The sequence below is a fragment of the Polypterus senegalus genome, chromosome 6 (assembly GCF_016835505.1).
Source record: "Polypterus senegalus isolate Bchr_013 chromosome 6, ASM1683550v1, whole genome shotgun sequence".
Lineage (NCBI taxonomy): Eukaryota > Metazoa > Chordata > Cladistia > Polypteriformes > Polypteridae > Polypterus > Polypterus senegalus.
In genome coordinates this window covers 37,837,473-37,861,756 of record NC_053159.1, presented here as the reverse complement: position 1 = coordinate 37,861,756, position 24,284 = coordinate 37,837,473, and the positions used below count along the sequence as shown (strand labels likewise).

Genomic DNA, 24,284 nt, shown 5'->3' with positions numbered 1-24,284 from the left:
TAATGCGGATGCAACAGACTGACGCATTGCAATTTCAAGTTGCTGTTCAAAGCTGTTGTCTGACAGACGTCAATGAAGTCAGCCCTGTCCCGGCATTCGTTAGGTGCAGAGTGCAGACTCCTCCCAGTCCACTGTGCTCGGTCTTAGTGGGAGCCGGGAGACTGACTGCTGCTGGTCTGTTGTTCACTGAATTAATTGGAAACACACTACACCGTGGGCCAAAAAACCGTGCCACTTATTTTCAACTATAACTCTTATTTCTTGATCGATTTTTACATGCTATATATGAGAGCAAAACCGTTCCTGGGAATTACAGCAGTTTCATTCCCGGAATGCGGGAATGAAAAAGTCCGGGAATCCCGGTAATCGGGAGCCCAGGAGTGGATTCCCTAATACCACGACCTGAATGTTTTTGTTCATTTAAGGAAAAAATGAAAAAAGGGAATTGATTATAATGTGTTTGAGCAATCACACCCAATTTATTCTGTGTTTATATACTAAAGGTTGAAAGTTATGCCCCATTCTGCTTTCTCTTTGTGGACATAGATCACACTTTTGAGAAGGGCGTGTTCTTAAGCATCACATTCCCCTACAAACTACAACTTTCACATAACTGTGCTCAAATCATAAGCATCTCATTCTTTGCCGTCGTACTGCGAGCCAAGAGATTTAATGAAAAGAATAAATAAATATTGTACAACACACATATGGTGGAAGAGTACAATATCATTAAGCTAGGTTCATTCTCCACCCAGTATGTTTAGCTAATTTGAAATCCCTATTGCATTTCTTTGCTCTATATTGAAATACAAAATTTAAATTAAAAACAAAATGATACTTTCATTAAAATAAAAGTAAAAATTACAGCATGACCTTTGCAACACTACTAAAGTTGTCACACCTTACTTAGAAACCCAAGACTTACTTAAGTCAGTTAAATTTTCTCAAATTCATGTAGACACTTTCATTTCATCACAATTTGTAGTCTGGCAGAATGTGATATTGTGAGGAAACCAGAATTATCCCAAAGCACTGTCTTCAGCATATCTAAGATAATACTGTATGTAAGAATGGTTACGGATAAAAACAATGTGGATTAAGCATCTAGATTTAAAATAAATTAGTAAAATAAATAAAAGTAACAACCATTATCCCAGAATAGCCACACTGATGTTATACACGTATGGCTAACAACTACCCACATTGTCTGGTTTCGCAGACAACTAACTCATGTTTGTTAGTTTGTTTTATGCTTCTAAATTGATGTAGGTATAAGCAACCAAGACTTGCTATTATCTTGTGCAGTCTCCAGTGCTGGTTAATGCATTTTATTGAAGGTACCAGATAGATTATGCCACATCAGAAAATAGATGTATGTTTTGTGGTACAATTTTTAACCATTTGTAATTCGTTAATCTATACTAATAAAAGGAAAAGCCCTCACTGACTGACTGACTCATTACTAATTCTCCCACTTCCCGTGTAGGTAGAAGGCTGAAATTTGGCAGGCTTATTCCTTACAGCTTACTTACAAAAAAGTTAGGCGGGTTTCATTTCGAAATTCTAAACAGTCAAAACTAGAACCTTCTTTCGTAAATATATATGGCCATAGCCTGCAGCTCGGTTGCCGTGTGAAGCGGAATTGCGTCCCGCATCATCACACCTCCCACGTAATTGAGTGCCTGCCCAAATAAGGCCGTCCGTCGTCAGCAATCCAATAGACACGCTGCCGCTAAATATTCGTGGGTGAAGGACTGTGCTAATGCAAACGAAGATCAGATAGTCATGGATGGACTAGTGTTTGGCACAAACTTAGCGAAAGTGCGAGAGAAACTTTTAAGTGCCGGGTCTTAGCTAACATTAAATAAAGCCGTGGACATCGCAAGATCGCATGAGATACCACAAGCACAGCGGAGAACCTTCGATGCATGTACTCCGAGTGGCTCACATGAACTGACTGTGAATGCAGTACGCAGAGAACAAGGAAGAGCTCCAAAGAGCGCTGACCAAAAAACGCATTACACAATTGAGAAGACAGCAAAAGAATATGAAGCGAGAGGCGCATACAAGCATATTCATAAGTGCAGCTACTGCAGAAACAAAGCACGGTGTAAACCGTAGGTTTAAATTAAATTTATAGACACGCTCTCTCTGGCGTCTGTCATGTCTACGACGAATATGATATTCGCGAGATACAAGTTAACTGAGAGGATGCAGGGTATAAACGAGACTTTTGATCACTTTGTAATTGAGTTAAAATTGCTGGTGAAGGACTGTGCTTATGCAAACGAAGATGGTCAGAGATAGAATACTGTTTGGCACAAACTCAGCAAAAGTGCGAGAGAAACTTTTAAGTGCCTGGTCTGAGCTAACATTAAATAATTGCTGGTGAAGGACTGTGCTAATGCAAACGAAAAGAAAGCAAATGTTGCGTTATTTTTAAAATGTTTCCTTTTCTTTTTCATAACTTCTTTAACACACTTCTTCTCTGCTGCAAAGAGCAGGTATTTTGCTAGTAGTTTCAATAAAAAAGAAATAAAGAGAAAGGAGGCTCAAGTATATGGACTGATATTTACATTGTTAGTCAAAAGATACTGGGCGAGTAGTACAAATATTAATATGTGCCATTTTAGTACAAGGAAGAAAAAAGTCCTAGCAGTCAGACACATTAATACTTAACAAGGAAGTCACCGATTTTGGTCACAGAAGGAGGAGCAATCCAAGACATCTAAGAGAACGTGGAGACAATTTAACACCATTCTTTCCTCAAAACATTTCCAAAAATAATTCAAACAGAGGTATGAAAAGAAAGCATATGAATTTTACCTGAATATCTGGCTTACAAATTAATTTCTCATGTGGTGTAAAGTGATCCAACTCATATTGATAGGGGTGAGCTGTCCTATATAAAAAAAATGACAAAGTAAATAACAAACTTAAAACAAATGATGCTATGGTTGCAAGGTAAGGGCTGCACTTACAATTCCTGTTCATCATTTTGATGTCTCTGCTGGTGAATAAAGTCAGCCAGTGCTGCAGGAACATCCAGATCCTCTGGCCTTTCGTCACGTATCCTTCTATTAACAAGAACTAAACACAGACATACATAATAGGTGGTTGAGTCAGTAACAATTTAAGCCATCAAAGGTGTTTGAAGCTCTTCACACAAATGTTCAGCACACCAGTATTAGAAATGTATTTATAAGCATGAACCATACATATTACTAACCAAGGATTCCTTATGAAACCTTGCCTTGGAGACCAACAAGACAGTCTGATTTATACACTGAAAGCACGCTTTCGAGGCAACTCAGGCCCCTTCTTCAGGCAAGATGCTAGCCAATAAAAGGTGTCATTTTGCTTGGCTTTTCTCTACATTCATAACGGCTAACACAGTACAACACCCTAGTACTACACTGAAAGCACCTAATTATTACTTCCAGAACAGAAGAAGTGAACAGTAAACCAGTTGATTCAGTATACTGGATAAAATTATTCCTGGAGTAGGGAATTTACAAAAAGGAAAAACGCAAATTTTTTTTATGTTGTCATTTTTAAGATACTAACATACCAAGTTCAGGATTTTTAAGTCAAAATTATTTCTTTACAACTGTGTTATGCATTAAATTTGTTCCATAAAATTATGTTCTAGACAAACTTTTTTATACACAAATTTAAAAAAAATAATTATTCTTGCATCTTACAATAGTGCTAATGGATACACAGGTGAAAGTGGTGTGGATTCACCTAAGAACTTATCAACAAATACTGCTAATAACATAATTTTGATACCCTGAAGTTAATTGGTGTCTGTGTTCTGAAGACAACTAGGCCTATATTCTTTCAATATACAGTAAAGTAGATTTCTTTATTTCATTGGTCACTTCCACAATTATGCGCTACTGTCTCACTCCACTTACCTGAACTTTGATGCAACCAATATGCCACTCTTTCCTCCAGCTCTCCTTCACGGATATGCATCAGAGCCACAATCACAGTTTGCATTTTTCTACCAAATATGCAAACTCCACTAGCTAATCAAACTTCCAAACAAGGCAAGAATTTACAGGATCAGCAAGTGCTGTCTCTGCAGTCTACAGATTCACCAGCCAGCCTTTTGCATTGCTGCTCTTGAAGCTCCTTTTATGATGGCTTCTGCAGGTAGTGCAGAGGTGTTATTTTTGTCTCACAGCACCAGGTTCTGTATGATTTTTGCATACCCTCCCCATGTATTTACAGATTATTATTATTTGTACAAAGTACAATGAAATTCTTATGAGTTCTTTTTACTACACTGCTACAAACTGTGAATCACTCTCTGCAGGCTATGTAAAATAACAATACAGAATATAATGGCCGAATATGAACACCATTTAAAGAAAAAAAAAAAAAAATATCATATAATGTGAGCGGGCATCTGTACGTTATTATAAGCCATGGAAGAACATAACTGTTGAAACAAAACAGAATTGCAGAGGCAAATGTAGAATTATAAACAGAATATAGGCTTGACCTTGATGTGATGTCGTGACTCCACCCAAGAAGGAATGTATCCACAATTAAGAAGTGTGGCTGGGTGCTATTTGTTAATATATACAAATACATTATGCTGGCATTAATCAAAACCTTCTGAATTTTTAATTATACTCCGATATAGATTTCTGGTCATACCATCCAGGTCTATGCTCACCACATATTCATCTGACATCCCAATACCAGCACAGCTCTAGCTCTTGTGAGCAAAAATTAATCAGATTTTTATTCCCCAAGAGTAGCCAACATTTTGGGAAGGATACTGAATATGCCTCTCAGCAAGATGAGGGCGATAGCTGATACAGCTAGATAACCTTCAAGAGCTTACCAGATGGAAGAGGCTTTAATGCATTTGGTTTCACAAAAATCTTGGGAGCAAAAGGTGTGTTGGAGTTGTCCACTTTCTCTTTGAAACGAATTTGGGGCCGCTGGATGTTTTTTGCATGTAACAAATGGAAGGTTCCCGATTTACTTCTTTGATTCGGTTCTCTTCCCTAAAAAAAAAAAATAGAAATTTTATTTTCAAAGAAAGTCTACTTGAACCACACCAAAAGGTGGTAGGCATTTTAAGGCTTTTGTAACAAACCTTGCGGTTCCAACTGGAAACAATCATTTTTGGTGCCTGGACACCTGCTGGAAGAACTGGCTGCTGTGTCCTGTGCACACCAGAGGCTTCATCTAGTAGAATCCCCTAATTCAAGATAATAAAATAAAAAAAAAATACTGTAAACATTATAAGGCTAGATAAAATCTCTGGATAATTACTAGAGAATTTGCCAGCACAATAAATAAATTCATACGTGTGCAATCCTTAACTAAAAAAAAAATAAAATAAAACTTCAGTCTAAAACAGTATTTTACTGCAGCATTAATAAACTATAAAAATGAACAGTTTTTCTTTGATGTGAACAGCCAGGCAAAATCACCTAAATGTAAAGTGGGACTAGAACCCGTAATTTCCTGCTCTTTTTAGTGTGTTGTACATTTTACTTTAAATGGAAAGGCTTGCCATTTTCTCCCATAAATCTACACTCAATACCCATTAAGACAAAGTGAAAATGTTTTTAGAAAGGTATGCAAATTTATTATAAATCTAACACTGAAAGTACTCATTCATATAAGCATTCAGACCCTTAACTAAAAAGAATCCCCTTGCCAGCAAGTTTTGAATCTTCTTAGGTATGTCTCTATAAGGTTTGCACACCTGGATTTGGGCAGTTCACTCCATTATTCCTGGAGATTCTCTCAATCTCCTTTAGATTGGAATGTTCCAATGGGTTTAAATCTGGGCTCTGCCTGGGCCACTTAAGCACAGTCAGAGACTTCTCACAAAGCTCGTCTAGCATTGTCTTGGCTGTATACTTTGGGGCATAGTTGTGCTGAAAGGATAACCATCAGCCCAGTCTGAGGTTGCGTGCACTCTGGAGCAGATTTTCTTCTAGAACCTTTGCATTCATCCTTCCTTCAATTCTTTGCAGTTTTCCTGTCCCTGCCACTGAGAAGCACCCTCTTAGCATGATGCTGCCACCAACCTTGCTTCACTGTAGGGACAGCATTAGGTAGGTTATGAGCAGTGTCTGGAGGTCTGCCCAAAGGCTTCAATTTTTGTCTCATCGGACCAGACAATCTTTCTTCTCATGTTCTTCATGTCCTTAAATGCCAACTCCTCCTTAGAGTTCACCAAGTGGCCAATCTACCATAAATGTCCGATTGATGGAAGGATGACCATCTTGGTAGCACTCTAACAGGTTTTCCCATCGCAGTACAGGACTTATGAAACTGGTACAGCAACGATTGGGTTCTTGGTCACCTCAGTTATTCAATTTGCCCAGACATTCCTAGAGCTTACTAATCCTGGTCATTCCAAACCTCTTCCATTTCATACTTACTGAGCCACTTTGCTTCTTCAAACACTCAAAACTTTAGAAATGGTTTTATACTATTTCCCTGATCCGTGCCTCATCACAATTTTACTGTGGGATAAATAAATAATATATACACACACACACACGTGAGTACCTTTCTAAACTATATCCTTTCAATTCAGTTTGCCACAGGTAGGCTCCAATAAGGTTTTAGATAAGGAAAATTAAAGCAAACAGGATGCACCTGACCACAATTTGGAGTGCCACAGAAAAGGTTCTGAATACATCTATAAAGGAGAGAATTCAGGTTTTGGATTTTTAAGATGTTTTCAGAAAGGTTTGCAAATTTGTTTTCACTTAGTTATTTAACTTGATGGGCATAAAGAGCAAAATGTATGCATTTGAAGCTCTAACCAATTTTTATAATTTTTTTTGTAACCTACCCCATGTAGGTAATAGTGGTGGCCAAAAACAATTTTAATGTCATGTTTTCATGCAGAAAGGAATGGGAAAAAAAGTTTAATAAAACAGAAGACAAAAATGACTAATGCTGTACATTGGCAAACAATGTGAAAAATATCAGTGGAAACCAAGGGAAAAAAAAAGTCACAATTTACATCAGTTATCCTGATATATGTTTAAACATGCAAAAGCCACTTTTTTGCTAAAAATAATGTTAAATATATACTTTCGGCATAATCAGCTCACGTGAAATATAGGAAACAAGCTAATGGGAATGATATTTGAATTGAAGGCCTGTACTTCGTTAGTCAATAGTCTTGTCTGGAAGACTGGATTATGTGACAATTATTGTGCAATGCCACCAACCCCCCATACTATTGGTGTCTATTAGATCACTTTTTCTCTCCATTTGCCATGAAACCATAACATTAAAATTTATCCTTGGTAAAAAAAAAAAAAAAAAGACTGGAGTATTCCTTTAAAATTAAATCTACAACTCAAAGCTGCAGGAAGTGAAAGGGTCTGAATACTTTCTGAATCCAAAATAAAAAGCTAAGTGTACACGAAAAACAATTTAAGTTTCACAATATGCACAGAACACTGAACAAACCAAAAAAGTTTCCAATTTGATTCTGTTAAAGGCAAAGAACAGAAATTAAGCCAATACAAGAAACTTACCACTTTCTCCAAAATGACATCATTAGAGTCGACCAACAAGTCAAAGCGTTCTTCCAAACCAGTCACTTTATTCCTTTCTCTCATGTGATTCTTACAGCCATGATACTTCATTATTTGGCTCATGCTGTAAAAAAACATAAGATTTTAAAAAAACTAGGGATCTGCCACCTGCTCGCCAACCCCTGGGGGTGGGTGCTGGATTCCCACTATCTTGTGGCTGAGTTGCCTGCAGGGCGTCGGGGCACCACTCCATTAGGGAAAGCGACTGTATTTAAAGAGCTGGTATATAGATGAATATGCAGTGCATGGGAGGAAGGAGGTTTGGTCCTTAGTTATTATAAACAGAAAATCAGTTACTTGATTATTTCACTACAGCTGTCTATTTTAAATACCAATGAATAACATAGTAAAAAAAAGTAAAATGTAATAAAAAAACAAAAAATTACATTAACGCTTCATCAAAAACATTGTGAATTACTCTATCCTCTCAGTTACATTCTAGAAAGGTTTTTTTTTTGCATTTCTGTTCGTATATTGTTCAGAATATTTTTCTCTCTCATTAACCGGATGATTATCTTTATTTTTATTATATGCAGCTCTTTTTTGCTCATTTTCTTTTTTTTCCCCCCCAATGTTCATTATCAGCTCATCACGGTTTTTCAAGCGTGATCCAAAATCAGATGTTCAAGAGAGATATTTTGCTTTTCTTCCTTGCCATTATAACCAACTGTGTTGAAGGGCAAGTTAGAAGCATGAAGAGTGTTATGGGGTGGTCCAGAAATAGGATGTGCATAGCATAAGTAATGATTGGGAGAGCGGTGTTCAAGGGAGTGGTCAAGGCAGAATAACGTGGATACAACGGAAATCTTTAATATAATAGAGAGAAAGCATATATTACACTACTAGTCAAAAGTTTTTGAACACCTCAGTTTTTCTTCAAATTTAATCAGCTGAAATGCACTCATGGTTTCAAACCTGCAGCACAAAGTCTCCTCTTCTTGACAGGGCAAGGAGCAATAAGAAACCCATTCGGGACAAAATAGGGCCTTGAAACGGCAACTGTGGACAACTGCAGACTGGACAAAGTCTCCTCTTAACAGTAGAAACCGAGACTTGGTTTAATTGCGTTCTGTTAAGCTGTGAGGCACCAATTATGCAAGCTGGTAACCCTCAGAAATTTATGTTCCAATTGGGTCATGAATTGGGGCCTGCCAGACCTCTTACTGTGAGTTTCTTCCAGTTTCCAATTGCTTTTGGACTGTGCAGGATACCATATTTGCTGACACTTTCCACAAAAAAAAAAAAATTGATGAAAGGCATACACTTCTAAGGGTAATAATCCTCTGTCTCATTTCAATTGTTGAATGCTGTTTTCTTGCTATTATGACTGGAATGTTGACCAAGGAGTACTTCAGAGGGTGTAGGAACACAGCCTACTCCAACTTTGCTTTAAAAAATACAGAGGGTTTCTAAGTGATCAACAAAAGTTGGGACAGTTGTGCAAATTGTTTGCTTAAACTTGCAAAAGCTTAACTTACTTTAACTGCTGCAGCACATTTGTAGGATGTAACCTATCAATTGTTCCCTGAAGAAAGCCCATTTGTAATATTCTGACAGTAAATTTTTTCCTAACCTAAACTTTAAATATAATCTGGCAGTTTACTGCTTACCCTTTTCACCATTTAGGCAACTCATTGCATTTCAGCTGATTCAATTTGAAGACAAACTGAGGTTTTATAAAACATTTGATTGGTAGTATGTTCGCTCTTTTTTCAATGAGCATAATGAAACTTTAATGATACACAAAACCAATCAGCACAAAAGAAACAGAAATTAGTTATGGCTCAGCTGAATCCATAAACATAAGCAAAATCTGTGTAACACTATGTACATCGTAAGGCTAGGTATTGACACTAACTCCACAATAAAACACCTTACTGAAAGGAACAGAATAGCAAACCAGATATACAACATAACTGACAAATTTTCATTACAAGCAACAGCAGTTAGACATTTACAGTATAACATTATATATTAAAAGTATGTCCTCCTATCCAAGTCTGAAGGGATATGTAGTTGAGAATTTTCCCCTTATTTTTAAAGGACAATAAGAACAATGGATACAAAAGTTCTGGTGTTAATGCCCTTCTCTGTGCAGTGATAATGTCACCAGCTGAGAAGAATATCGTCTCTGCAGGCACACCTGTCCCTGGAATACACAGGACTTGTTTGGTTGTGTTGGACAGCACTGTATAATCCGATTCATGAAATCTCTTCTAATTTAGCGGCTCTATCATTAAGAGGCACACTGCACTTGCCAAATATGAATTGAACTCATGCCAGTCAATGACATCATTTTTAAAAACATTCAAAACAATTCAAATTTAGAATTGCAATTAGAAAAATGAAGATGTGCACACAGCATAATGGACTCAATTTTACACTACACAAGGAGTTTTACATATTGTACACTATAGCTTATGTGAATTTCCCCTTAGCTGTGAATTTCCCCTTGGGATTAATAAAGTATCTACCTCATTGTGAAATGGTGTATTGACCAAGATAACTATATTAACCACACTGAAGAGGTTATTAAAAGCTGATATTTTAAAGTCATTAAAACAAACAATGACATATTGTCACAATGAAAAATGTTTATAAAGTGTGAAATGTCCCTTTTGTTTAAGAATAAACTAACCTGGCATTTAAAACAAGAATAATAGTTTAGTTATATTAACATATACTGTGATTCAGACATCCATTACCATAATAAACAAGGTACTACATTTCCTTGAGTTTAAAAGTTTCACCCCTGTTATTTTCAGACTGCTTCTAAAAGTTGCAGACAGTACACATATAGTACATGTACATGGCAGTTTTTACATTTGTTTTGATAAATGGCTCATTCAATGCCAGCAGGGCGATGATCAAGAGAAAATGGACTTCTTGCCAAGAAATAAATGAAAATGTGAGATCTGAGGACAAATTTTGTCTCTCTCAGAAGGTGTGTTTTTTTTAGGGAAATTGAATCAATTACTAAACTCTGACTAGGAAAGGTTGTGCAAAATTACACTTTGTAATCCAGAATAGTATTTTCTAATACAGACTCTAAATGTGCCCAGTAAGAGTGTGGATATGAAAATTCAGTCACTCATACTTTGTGTGCATCACACAGGCTATTTTTTTTTTTTTTAAAGACATGATTACCGTTATTCACACACGTGACTTAAGTATGCACCATTTACTTCATAATTAATACAGTCAATGCCCAGGTATATTTCTGCAAAACATATGTTATCTATATAAAATAAATTCACAGATTTACTTTTCTCTGCAGCACTCTCTCGTATAAACCTTCCTCAGCTATTTTGTAAAAGTGAGAACTGACCTTAAAATAAAAGCATAGTGATACCAAGTGTTTCATCTACTTATTAGTTCAAAAGGAGAGAAAACAAATTATTTTATTTTACCCCAACCCTGAGTGTTGAAAAATCAACAATGATCTTGCTACTCTTGCTATTATGCTATGATTGGGAATGAGCAGAAATAAGGTTCATTCAGTTTATGAGGACAGGTCATTAGAACAAGCAGTGTTAAAAAGCAGGCGGTCCAATGCAGACACCATACAGGACAACTATTTCTCATTCATGCGTTTATTATTATTATTTTTTTTTTAACTTGCAGCTTTGATCTCTCCAGTGATGGTCAAATCACATGGGGCACAGTAAGTTTTATGAATGAGCAAGGAATTGCAAAAAGTGCTACAATCACAGTCTGGAGGCGTTTCCTTTAGACATGATATTTGTTGCAGTTTTAAGTGGTTTAATTTCTTTTGCAATTTCATCTGTACATTCAGCGTTGGAGTTATGCACTTCTATAGAAAGCAGTGCTCTACGTATAGAATACCACAGCAGGCTGTTCGTCAAGTGGTCACATTGAAAAAGCTATTCCATCTTATCAGGACAATGACCTAGAACTTGAGCTCTGGTAACTGGATTAGTTTCGGTTTGTCATTTACAGTGCTGCTAGAAGTACTGTTTATTCCAAAAATGTTACAATAGTGCAAATACTTCCAAGAAGTCCAGAGATAGCTACCAAATTTAAAGTAATCTGACCTACTAAATTGGTTTGCCCGGTGATGGTTGTTGTATTACCAACACTTGTATTACAACAAACTCACTTGCTTGCATTGTATTACAACACACCATAGTATCGTTTTCTCATATGTGCACGCTCGATATTTCAAAAGAAGGATTTAAAAAAAAAAACCACAAACAGCTGTGCCAGTGGTTTATTCATACTATACTACTGTATCAACATTATGAACACAGCCCTAGTACCAAGGATATTGACTTTTGAAACAAAGCATCAGCACGTCCAGTGTTCTAAGGAGAACTTCAAGCTAATGAACTTAGGCAAGGAGAATTTTAAGAAGCAATTCACAACTGAGGATAAAGCATTGATACATCACTGTAAATTAATGTAACATAAGCATGGCTATTCTCCAACATCAAAAAAAGTCACTGACAGAAAGGTCACGTCCACAACATTTTACAAGGCTGAGGGTGTAGTCCATATGGATTACATGCCTCAAAGGCCTCCATATCTGGTCAGTATCAGGCATATTCGTTTGATGTTGGCAGCCATCAGAGAAAAATCAGCAAGAAAAGCTGTTAGGGATCTCGATTCTGCTTCACTGAAATGTCCTGCTCACACTGCATGAGTTACAAAGGTTGTGGTGTGGAACTGTGGATTCAAAGAGATACCAAACTCACCCTCGTCTCCTCAGCTGGCACCATGTGTTAGTCACAGATGCACTATGGCAATGATGAAGACATCAATGTCAACTACAGGAGAGTTGTTAAACATGTCAGAGAGAACATTTTATTTGAGTGGCACAGAAACAGTTGGGGGAATTACAGGATGTGTACTAATGATCATAGTGGTTACATACAAAAATAAAATAGATCTGGATCAAAACATTTAAGCTCTCGCATATATGATAGTCACTACAGAAATTTACAAAATGCCCAAACTGGATAAGGAACTTTTGGTATTAAAAATTATAGATGCATAACTGGAAAAACAAAATTAGAGTTTGAAACATAATATAGGATATCACCCACAGCTATACCCTGTGGCCTTAAATGACCAACTGTGTCTTGTAAGGCTTTTTTCATCTGTAATAAAGACTAAATACTTTTACATGGATCTACATACCATTTTAACAGCCTCTCTCCCTGTGTTTCACAGAAAGCCTGAAATCCAGGAAAGCTGCGGTAGAAATCATACTCATCGCCTGCCTGTGGCAACTGAGCAGAGGCTTTTGTGGCTTTAAGCACGTTAGCAAGTCCATACTGCAAAAAAAAAAAAAAAAAGACAGATGGTTTACATTTAAGAAAAGAAAAAATACATACTTTGATTAACAAGAATCAAATAATTAAAAGTCAACCTTCACTTTGAATGCTATTTCATTACAATACCCTAGTTACATATAGTGTGCTGAAAATCTTACAGAACTACAGGATTCCATGTAACATGTTCGTTCATCCGACTGTTAACTGTTGAGAAGGTCCACTTCTGTTCACTTGGTGTCAGACTATTCCTTAGTGAACCCATATATGGCAGTTTCTGAAATCGAATATCACTATATTAAAGAACTACAGGATACCTAGTCATACTGTCCCAAGAGGATCATATCATGATCTCTACTTCCTAAAAATAAAGAAATCTTGTTTATTTAGGATCAGTGTGGTGGTGTGCAGTCGACCAAAGGCTGAAGGGACACGGACATATTCCTGAATTTTACGTTGCATACTAACTCGTACTACAGACGAGCAACACGAGAAAAAAACAATCAAAGACTTGCACTGTTGTCTCTGGGGACACGTGCCATTTCGAGACTAAACAGGCTCGATCCTGCACGGTTAGAAGCTACACGAATTATTTCAGTCGTTCCACTGCATACAAGGAGTATCGATAAATTCGTGTTCTGCAAGTAACGTTCCAAAAACTAACATGTTATACAAGGATGTTCGTCACCAATTTAAATGCCCACTCACAGACGCCACGCAACTTCTCATGAGGCCACACGCAAGGGTAAAACTCCCTCCTGAATGACAGTTTCGGCGTTACGGTGAAAGCACAAACCTTGACAAAGGAGTCAGCATCCTTAAAACCAGGAAACACGTCGGGCTTTTCACTGTTCGCTTCTTCGTTTGTAGTAAGCGAAGTTTTTCGCAATGGAGCATCACCAGCTCCTAGGAGCGCCGCCATTAGAAACGTACAAAATCTCGCGAGGAGAAGCAACTGTTGGGCGGGGCTTGTTAGCAGCTATACACCGGGTCTTCAGCACGTACACTAAGGTCCATTGCAGTCATGGAGATGGAGAGGCGTTGTTTTGGAAAGTGCACAACGATTAGGTGAGATAGTTCACGATATTGTTCAGTAATGGAGATTTAGGTACATGGAAGTAATTCAGATAATTTTAATGTAATCGGTTAAAAGCTCTGAATCTCATACTCATTGATTGCGTTTACATGCACAGAAAACTGGTGTAAATGTAGTGACCTGGCTAACGTAGCAACCTGGGGATTGCTGCAGAAAGATGGATTAGATAATCTTGGATGTCAAAAGGAATCCCGGTTTGCTATAGTGTGATTTTTCCATGAGCAGACTAACCGATGTCAGAATACCGAATTTTAATTGGATCATGCACTCCCGAATGGATTAATAAATACGATCTCGCGTTTACGGCAACATTTATAAGCCCGTATGTGTCGAGCACTGAAAAGCCGATCAGCCTCTGACTGCAAGTCTGAGAAACACAGGGCAGCAACCTGCGTGCCAAATTAACAACAATACAATACAGAAGTGATGTCATTATATAACCCCTAATAGAAACAGTCTTAATAAGCAGGTATATGTGTTCGTGGAAAAAAGAAGTCTTCTGAGGCGTTTCTTTAAAAGGCGAGGGACTTCGTGGCAGATGGGATGAAGGTGGGAAACTTCCTCAACAGTGAGTCTATCATCAGTTATAATTACTCAGAAGTGCCGCAGATGTTTAGATTCGACTGCCCTACCTGCGACTCTGTGGAATTCCACTTTTTTGATGGTTATTTTTTTCTTCCAACTGTGTACGTGTCATCAGACATCGCTTCAAAGTTACGCACAGTTTTGTGATCGCAATGCCGTGTGACATCTCCAGTGTTGTGGAGAAAGCTACAGTTAAAAAAATGGGAATGACGATTGGCGTCAATCATCATGTTCGCACAAAGCCAAAATACACTGAACTTGTCACGTTTTAGAAGGTCCCCCAGATATAAGTCTCAGATATAAACACTGATGCACACTTATCAGGGAATGTAAGAATGTCTGATCTGGGTCTACTTAACTTTATCCGGGCAGGATTTGTCGAAGGAGTTAGGCTTCTATATAGATTGTTCGTTCAGGAAGGGGCACGGTATTTCCTACTTCTAAACAGTGCAACTAGAGTCAGGATTTATGACAGATGTTTTAGTACTTTCGTAGTACCTTTAGTACCATCGTGTTATTTGTCGTGCTGCTCCTTAATTAATGAGTTTTCAAATCATTGAACCTTCACAGGTCACATGTTAGTTTTTAGGGCGCACTCAAGTGGGTTTCATCAGATCTTTCTTTCTGGAACAGGCAAAGCCCACATTATTTCCAAAGGCAGGATTAGGGAAATCCGCATCTTTAGCCTTACTGATCATGCAAATCTGTTTTACCAGAAACACATTTCTCCAACGCACCCCAATTTAATTTTGATGGATTTCCCACGAATCATGCTTTCTTGAACAGACCCATTGCTTCTTAAAAAACCTTTTGTTTACATGCACGAGTAAGTAATGGAGTTCTTCCTTGGCAAAAAGATTAAGCATCATCAATGGCTGACATGAATTCGAAAACAAGCCTGCAATCGGAGTCTCCCGAGATTGTACGTTCAGCTCCATCATCTTCAATGTAGTGATTTTTGAAATTTGAGACAATAATTTCAACTGGAGATTGAATGTTGCAATCACTGGAACGTCTGCCTCAGGAAATCTGTATTTGTGGACGACTCCACCGTTTTAATCTGCTGGATGCTTGTGCAAAACAAAGATTTGCACAGGCTAACATAATTACTACTAAGGTATATGGTGACTGTTCAGATGATTCAAAACATTGTATACACTGAATCCTTTTGCTGACACACAAATCAAAAGACCTTATTGCTAAAAAATGAAGTGTGAGCAGGACGTAATTGTATTGCAATGATGAGTGAACTTCTTTCCCTGGATGTCATATGTTCATCCAGAATTGGAAATAGCCTCCTCACCTCACTCTTAGACTAGTTTCCCTGAAGCCAGATGTCTGGCCACTATACAACACATCAGCTGAAAAGGTTTGAGAAAGGGTCCGAGTGACATTGTTAAAATTCTCCTCGAAACCTTAGTAGGCACAGTCACAATGTATTGTGAATTTCCCCTTGGGATTAGTAAAGTATCTATCTACCTAATGTAGTCTCCATACTTGCTATCTGATATCAATAAATACTTGTGCTTTTTCAGACTGCTCTGCATTTATGTATTTACTAGCCTTGTTACCTGAACAAAACAGGAAATTGAGTGCACTTTAAAATATTTGATATCTATTGCTATATGTGCACCTTTCGACACCTTTATTTGGTATCTTTATGCGTGCAAACCTCTCTTGATCAGTGGTCTCTCTATAAATCTCATTCCTATAAAGTGTGCTAAAACTGAAGACAGTCATTTCTGTGCACCTTTCTCGCCTCATGTCCACTTAATATACATCCCATCTTTGAAGGTGACTCTCAACCTGTCAACTACACCTTTACTTCTCTACGTGTATACACATTTGCCTCTTTTGATTGCATCACCAAACACAAAAAGATAAATCAGATTTCTTGGAGGAACTGGACACACACACACAGACATCAGCATTTCATTATATTTTAGATTTTGGTCTCAAGGAAGGCAATAGGGATGGTCATTATCAAAAGACAAGCTTCCCCCTTTTTATACATTTGGTTTTTTGTCTTGTTGGGGACTATACTTCGGTTAAAGGCTTCTTTTTAAAATAATATACAGTGCATCCTGAAAGTATTCACAGCGCATCACTTTTTCCACATTTTGTTATGTTACTGCCTTATTCCAAAATGGATTAAATTCATTTTTTTCCTCAGAATTCTACACACAACACCCCATAATGACAACGTGAAAAATGATTACTTGAGGTTTTTGCAAATTTATTAAAAATAAAAAAACTGAGAAATCACATGTACATAAAGTATTTACAGTCTTTGCTGATTTGTTTGTCGATGGACCTTTGGTAGCAATTACAGCCTCAAGTCTTTTTGAATATGATGCCACAAGCTTGGCACACCTGTCCTTGGCCAGTTTCGCCCGTTCCTCTTTGCAGCACCTCTCAAGCTCCATCAGGTTGGATGGGAAGCGTCGGTGCACAGCCATTTTAAGATCTCTCCAGAAATGTTCAATCGGATTAGAGTCTGGGCCCTGGCTGGGCCACTCAAGGACATTCACAGAGTTGTCCTGAAGCCACTCCTTTGATATCTTGGCTGAGTGCTTAGGGTCGTTGTCCTGCTGACAGATGAACCGTCGCCCCAGTCTGAGGTCAAGAGCGTTCTGGAGCAGGTTTTCATCCACGATGTCTCTGTACATTGCTGCAGTCATCTTTGCCTTTATCCTGATTAGTCTCGCAAGTTCTTGCCGCTGAAAAATATCCCCACAGCATGATGCTGCCACCACCATGCTTCACTGTAGGGATGGTATTGGGCTGGTGATGAGCGGTGCCTGGTTTCCTCCAAATGTGACGCCTGGCATTCACACCAAAGAGTTCCATGTTTGTCTCATCAGGCCAGAGAACTTTGTTTCTAATGGTCTGAGAGTCCTTCAGTGTCCTTTTGGCAAACTCCAGGCGGGCTGCCATGTGCCTTTTACTAAGGAGTGGCTACCGTCTGGCCACTCTACCATACAGGCCTGATTGGTGGATTGTTGCAGAGATGGTTGTCCTTCTGGAAGGTTCTCCTCTCTCCACAGAGGACCTCTGGAGCTCTGACAGAGTGACCATCGGGTTCTTGGTCACCTCCCTGACTAAGGCCGGCCAGCTCTAGGAAGAGTCCTGGTGGTTTTGAACTTCTTCCACTTACGGATGATGGAGGCCACTGTGCTCATTGGGACCTTCAAAGCAGCAGAAATTTTTCTGTAACCTTCCCCAGATTTGTGCCTCGAGACAATCCTGTCTCGGAGGTCTACAGACAATTCCTTTGACTTCATGCTTGGTTTGTGCTCGGAGATGAACTGTCAACTGTAGGACCTTATATAGACAGGTGTGTGGCTTTCCAAATCATGTCCAATCAACTGAATTTACCACAGGTGGACTCCAATTAAGCTGCAGAAACATCTCAAGGATGATCAGGGGAAACAGGATGCGCCCGAGCTCAATTTTGAGCTTCATGTCAAAGGCTGTGAATACTTATGTACAAGTGCTTTCTCAGTTTTTTTTATTTTTAATACATTTGCAAAAACCTCAAGTAAACTTTTTTCACGTTGTCATTATGGGGTGTTGTGTGTAGAATTCTGAGGAAATAAATAACTTTAATCCATTTTGGAATAAGGCCGTAACATAACAAAAATGTGGAAAAAGTGATGCACTGTGAATACTTTCTGGATGCACTGTACAATGCAGTTTGGATTGAGCAATAAAAATGTAGAGTAGTGCAGAGGTTGGCGCTGCTGCTTTGAAGATACAGCATCATGACATTGTCTGGATGGAGTTTGCACATTCTCCCTGTGCCTCCATGGATTACACCCCTGGGTACTCCACTTTTGCTCCTACATTTCCAAAGATGCATTAGGTTAAGTTAACTGCCGATTTCAAATTGACTCATGCAGATATTTGTATGAGTGGGCCATCTGATGGACCATTTTCCTATCTGCTCTTTCTTGTCTTGTGCTCAGTGCTGCTGGGTAGGCTACTGCCTCCCACCCTGACCCTGACATGGATTATTTGAGTTTGCAAGTTAAACCTATACATGTAAACTATAAAATGCATCTGTTTCAAATATGGCAACAGTATATATGATTAATCAGTACAAAATAATGACAATGTATATCTTTTTCACAAATTGTATGTTTTATAATTGTTAACTCCATTACTGGGGTCTAGTTCATCAAGGTCCTTCCCTTCCATGTGTACCACTAAACTATCAACATATCTGTCCGTCACCCTTCGTCAAGATGGCTCCATGTCACTATTTTTGACTGAACCCAGACAGTTTATGCAGGTTGCACAACCACCAGACAAATATCACCCTTAGGCCATGCCAGATATGGTACCTGTTTTTTGTTTTTTTTTGTTTGTTTTTAAATTGCACCATCATTAGGGTCTTTGAAAGAATCATTGATGAGTGTGAAGCTGCTAGAATGAGGACCTCCAAGTTTGAGGTCATGGTTCTTTTTCCGAAAAGAGTAGACTGTTCTCTCTGGGTGTGAGGGGAACAACAGCTCTTAGTGGTGGAATTCATGTATCTTAGGATCTTGATAATGAGTGATGGAAACAGGAAATGCGAGATCAACAATCAGATTAAAGTTGTTCTGTAGGTGTAATACTGGTTCATGGAGATGGTCGATCTACATCATTGTCCTCATCTATGGACCTGAGCTGTGGATTATGACTGAAAGCATGCGATTGTGAGTACAAGTGGTAGGAATGAGGTTTCTATTCGGGTTTGCTGGGCTGACATTTCATTATAGGGCGAGAAGCTCAGTGAGTCGGGAGAGTCACAGGGTACGGGCACTGCTGTAAAGGCTTGTTGTAAAGAAGGTGGCAGCAGAATACTGTTCCATGCGTTATTCAAGTTCAACACTGTACATCTTCTTATATAATATGCTACCGTAGCTGTTCGTTTGTCTGTCCAGGATTTTAAATCACCTGTAGCTCGCAAAACGTTTCACCTATTGACTTGAAATTTGGTACACATATACTAAGTAACGTCTACTATCCGTTTTCAGTGTGATGATTTTTATTACTCTTTTTATTTTATTGTAGAATCAACTCTTGGCAGCGCGCAGCAGGTCGGCCGTGTGGTGCATGCATACGGGCGCCGTTCTCATTCCCTACCACCTTTGCGGTCACTTCCCCTACCTCTTCATATCTTAAGTCTTTAATCTGCCTCAAGAATGATTAAAGTGCCAGCTTAAGTAAAAAATGAAAGAAAACATACTAAGTAATTGCAACACAAAAACTAAATCAGTTTTAACGTGAAAAGATGCCGGTGAAAGAAGAGAAGCAGCGGACTGCTAGGGTGGAAAAAAGAAGAGCTGCTCAGGAAGTAGCAAGCGCATCAACCTCTAAGCAATCGAATACTAAACAGAGACAGAGAAATGAGTATGAAAACTAGGAATGCTCAAGTCAAGTGTGTTCACTGCACATTATCGTGTAGAGCACCCTTACTGGTTGGATCATAATAGCTTATCCCAAGAGACACTTGGGATTAACTGTTTTTACACAGAATCCCAAGCCTGAGAGAGAGAAGTTAACACCAAGGAGGTTAATAACATGTAGGACCACCGTTGGCAGCAATAAGTTGAAGTAAAGATTTTCTGCACAAGTTTATCAGTCTCTCATATTATTTTGGATACATTTTAGACCATTCTTATTTACAACATCACTTCAATTCATTGATGTTTGAGGACATCTGTTTATGCACAACTATCACTTCAATGAGATTTCAACACACTGAATTTTTTCTTTTTTTAGCCATTCAGATGTTGATTTCCTGGTGTGCTTGGTGTCATCATTCTGTTGTATGATCCAATTTTGTACCAACTTAAGCAGTTGGACAGATGGCCTCACATTTGTCTCAAGGAGTATCTTGGTATAAAATGGTGTTCACGGCCATCTCAATGACTTTAAGTTTCCCAGGTCATGTGGCTGCAAAAGAAGCCCAAATCATTACTTCTCCACCACCACGTTTGACGGTTGGTATGAGGTTTTTGTGGTAATTGTGTTTGGTTTTTGACAAACATGCCACTGTGCATGATGACCAAACATCTTCACCTTAGTCTCATCATTTGTAAAAGAAGCCCGGACGCAGGCAGACACTGAGACAGCCAGATGTGCAAACATACACATGTTTATTCTTCCCTTTTTATTCAATACACAGTACAATACTGCCACAAATTAACTCTCATGGCATCGCATGTACTTTTATAGAGGTAGTCACACTTGCTGGTAATTAGTTTTGTGCATTTGATTAGTAATACCTGGCTTCTGAATGCCCTGTTAATTATTGTGGAAGTTGGAGGTGTGGACATATTTTTTCCCCCCACATGGTTTCTGAATTTTGCTTACTTTTAGGAACAAAAAATAACATGTTGAACTCTGTTGTTTTATTTGTCACCTGAGCTTAGCTGTTTCTGTTTATAAAATTTAGGGATGGCAAAACAATTGTGATTTAGACCATGATTAATAAAATCACAGAATTTAAGGAGGGTGCACTTTCTTTTTCGCATGACTACAGCTGGTCTTCGAGATACAGTTCTCTCTATGGCTTTTAGAAATAAACTATTATACATTTAGATGGTTATTACCATTATTGTTCTTTTCTTTACATTGTTATTATAAATTTAGTTTACTGTACTCAGCTTAATGACCATCTATTCTGCAAGTGTTCATATAAAAATAGTACCATATGTAATAAAAAAAAATATATGTAATCGAAGTCTCTAAAGACTTGTCACCGTGTCCATTTGTTATGTAGCCTGTAGCACAAAACATCAAGTCTTCTATGTTATATAAAGCTGTTATTATTTGGTAGTAATGACAGGAGTAAAGTTTTTCTGTTGCTATAATTGTGAAGAAGGGGAGCAGAGGTATAGCATTTCAGAGATATTTTCAGATTGATCAAAAATCAATTTATAAAAACAATATTTAAAAGTAAAACCCAATTATTTTTTATTGTAACTGCATAAATGAGCACAAGCTGATTTAAACCTACCATCCATTACCTAGAATTAGGCACTGGCATCCTGCAATCCAAAACTGGACAAACAGATTAGAAATGGTTATACAGATTAACCATAATGAGAAACTGAACCAAAGTTACTATGTTCTGCCTCTCCACCCCTTTCAATGATCATGTACTGTAGTTATTTTTAGCCTTACATATACTGCTTTCATGTCTAGTATTAATTAGCTTACCCTATTATTTTATGCTCTCTTCCTCCTCCTCCTCATTCTCCTCCTTGCTGAACAGACTCTTTGTAGTACCAGATTAGGTAGTGTGCTGTTTGATTGGAGCCACTCAGAAAGGCACCTAAACATCTACTGATGTTTAGAGATGCACCTAGTACTGCAATTAATTTGCAGTTTAAACACAGACCAAAGTAAAGAAAACATAAGCAGATTTTGCAGCCAGGTAATATGAAACTCAAAAGGATTTAAAAGACCAGGAGGTTTTTTCTTTTTTTAATTTTCAGTGATTTATTGCCAAAGAATAAACAATATATTACACAATCTTTACTTTTAATCACAGACCTTCATTTCTACATTATAGCACATTGTCAAGGCCGAAGCCAAATGCAAGGCACTGTATGAATACAGTCACCTTTATGTTTCTCACTTTTTGTACTGCATACTGCAAAGACATCAAAGCATTTTACCAGAAAGGACACCTGCAATCAAAAAAATGTGAAAACACTGGTTAGTAAAAGGCATTAAGGGGACTATTGTTTTTAATAATCTCTTAAAGTAAGTGTGCCTGTGATCTAGATTATTCAATTTCCACCTGTCCTTTTCTACCTTCGCTAAAAACGTAAAAAATTGATTCTGAGCCAAAGGTGGCAGCGTTGAAGAGAAATGGAGAAATCCCAAGCAGCTGTTCTAAAGTGGGTGCTAGAATAAAGCAAGTCTAGGTTCCAACGTGACAAGTAACAGATTGTCACTTTCTCCTGCAAGCATAAAATGTGGACCACAAGCAAATAAAGAAGTTGAGAAAAGAATAAAGGACGTCAGATACAGTATTGAAGCTTCCCTGATGCAAAGAAAGGGCAAATATCTGAGTCTCCCATTAGGCCTGCCACCCTTTAAGTAAATAAGTGAAAAGGCACAGGTTTCAATTCAACTCATATATATATATATATATATATATATATATATATATATATATATATATATATATATATATATATATATATATATATATATATAAATAAAACTCAGTGAACAGAACTTGGCTACTGTATATTCTTGCTTGGCCAGCAAACCAACATTTTTACTTCCTTTTTGCTTTTTGTTTAGGTTTATGGAAATAAGAGAACAGTTCAAACAAAAAGAGGTTGTAACAAAAGGCAGAATCAGGAACTTACCAACCAATGTAGCACTGGCACAGGTTTTCATGGGAGGTTGCTTGCTTGATCAAAAGTTCTACTTGAGTTGGAACATCTAGGGTGTCATCATGAGAGAAATCTCTCCCTACAAGGAAATATTTTTATTTTACGTTAATTTGCTGAAGCCATCCCATATACTTTTTATGGATGAAGCAAACTTACCGGTTAGTTTGTCTCTAACTCGATTAATAATCTGAATTGCTTTTTTATTTAAGGCTTCAGGCTGCACCAGTCCATCTCCAACTGCATACAGAGCACACAAATGATACATTGAGCAATTCAAGAATCTAGAATGTTACCTTGCTGCATTTCACTGGACTCACCATTTAAAAAATAAATGAATAAATATAATGTAAGAAACAACTCACTGAAAGACTGGATAGATTCTGGCACGGTTGTTCCTGGTTTCTTGTGAGAGGTCTCCCCAAGCTCAATTGCTTCCAAGGTTTCTGTGTTAGATAAGAAAACAGCCAAATGATGTAAAAATGATTAATGATCAAACAGTGATGCTAGTGCTTTATTTCACTTACATGGCAACTCTATTTCTACAGTCCTTTTTAAAGGAAAATAAAAACTTATGCAGGAGGTCTGGGCAAAAAGGTAACACATAGTACAGTATTTCTCAGCCACAGGGTTGCGAGTTGCTATTGTTTTATGTTGTAATTGGGTCACTATGGGTTGCTGCTCCAATGATTGTGTTCAGTCCCCCTCCTGCTCTAAAGATTGTGCCATAAGGGAGAAAAGTGTTGAGAATCGTGCTTGATGAGAAATAAACTCTGATAATCGAGCTTGTTTTGCCCATGTGTGACCACTCCACTTTGGTGGGTCATGAAGACACTTATATGGAAGAAACCGGGTCACGACACCAAAAAAGGTTAAGAAACACTAATATAGTGCATATGAAACAGAAAATACGAAAAATAATAAAGACTGTGCTCTTGGACCCACGTCTCTATTCCTTCTACTTTGAACCTGACCTTCAGCCCTCGCACCCAGCATACCAGATGAGCCCTTATCTGACTTCTTTCTGACTTCAACTTATGTGTTTGATTGGATTTGGAAGCCTTTTTAATTGCTGACCTAGGAATACGACCAGTATGATGCTTTTATCCTTGGGAAGCACTTCCATGTTTGTCAGGAGACTATGACTGCCTTGAGGAGATTTCATATGAGCTAAATCAGGCTGGGCAATGCATCACTGCCACCAAAGTTGACAACTGGGACTACAAGTCCCAGACAATATTGTGGGATTCTGCCCTATGACCACGTTAAAATTAGGGATGTCACAAGAACAAATGTTTCAATACCAAGA

The 24,284-nt window shown here is 38.0% G+C and overlaps 2 protein-coding genes across 3 annotated transcripts in view; both read right to left on the bottom strand.

Moving 5' to 3' along the window:
- The window catches only part of exosc10 (exosome component 10), a 36,135-nt gene extending 22,284 nt beyond the window's left edge, over positions 1-13,851 (bottom strand). Inside the window, exons 1-7 of one of the 2 annotated variants that reach the window (XM_039755857.1) lie at positions 13,689-13,851; positions 12,759-12,895; positions 7,539-7,662; positions 5,120-5,224; positions 4,862-5,027; positions 2,982-3,090; positions 2,827-2,902 (exon numbers count right to left, since the gene is read on the bottom strand). In XM_039755857.1, the coding sequence (XP_039611791.1) occupies positions 2,827-2,902; positions 2,982-3,090; positions 4,862-5,027; positions 5,120-5,224; positions 7,539-7,662; positions 12,759-12,895; positions 13,689-13,814 (843 nt within the window). In that variant the 5' untranslated portion in view covers positions 13,815-13,851. The remainder of the gene's footprint in view (positions 1-2,826; positions 2,903-2,981; positions 3,091-4,861; positions 5,028-5,119; positions 5,225-7,538; positions 7,663-12,758; positions 12,896-13,688) is intronic. The other variant, XM_039755856.1, reaches the window with a different exon arrangement.
- Positions 13,852-22,051: 8,200 nt separating this feature from the next.
- mtor (mechanistic target of rapamycin kinase) overlaps positions 22,052-24,284 on the bottom strand; it is a 108,252-nt gene continuing 106,019 nt past the window's right edge. Inside the window, exons 55-58 of the mRNA XM_039755852.1 lie at positions 23,341-23,421; positions 23,135-23,215; positions 22,952-23,057; positions 22,052-22,258 (exon numbers count right to left, since the gene is read on the bottom strand). Of these exons, the coding sequence (XP_039611786.1) occupies positions 22,243-22,258; positions 22,952-23,057; positions 23,135-23,215; positions 23,341-23,421 (284 nt within the window). The 3' untranslated portion in view covers positions 22,052-22,242. The remainder of the gene's footprint in view (positions 22,259-22,951; positions 23,058-23,134; positions 23,216-23,340; positions 23,422-24,284) is intronic.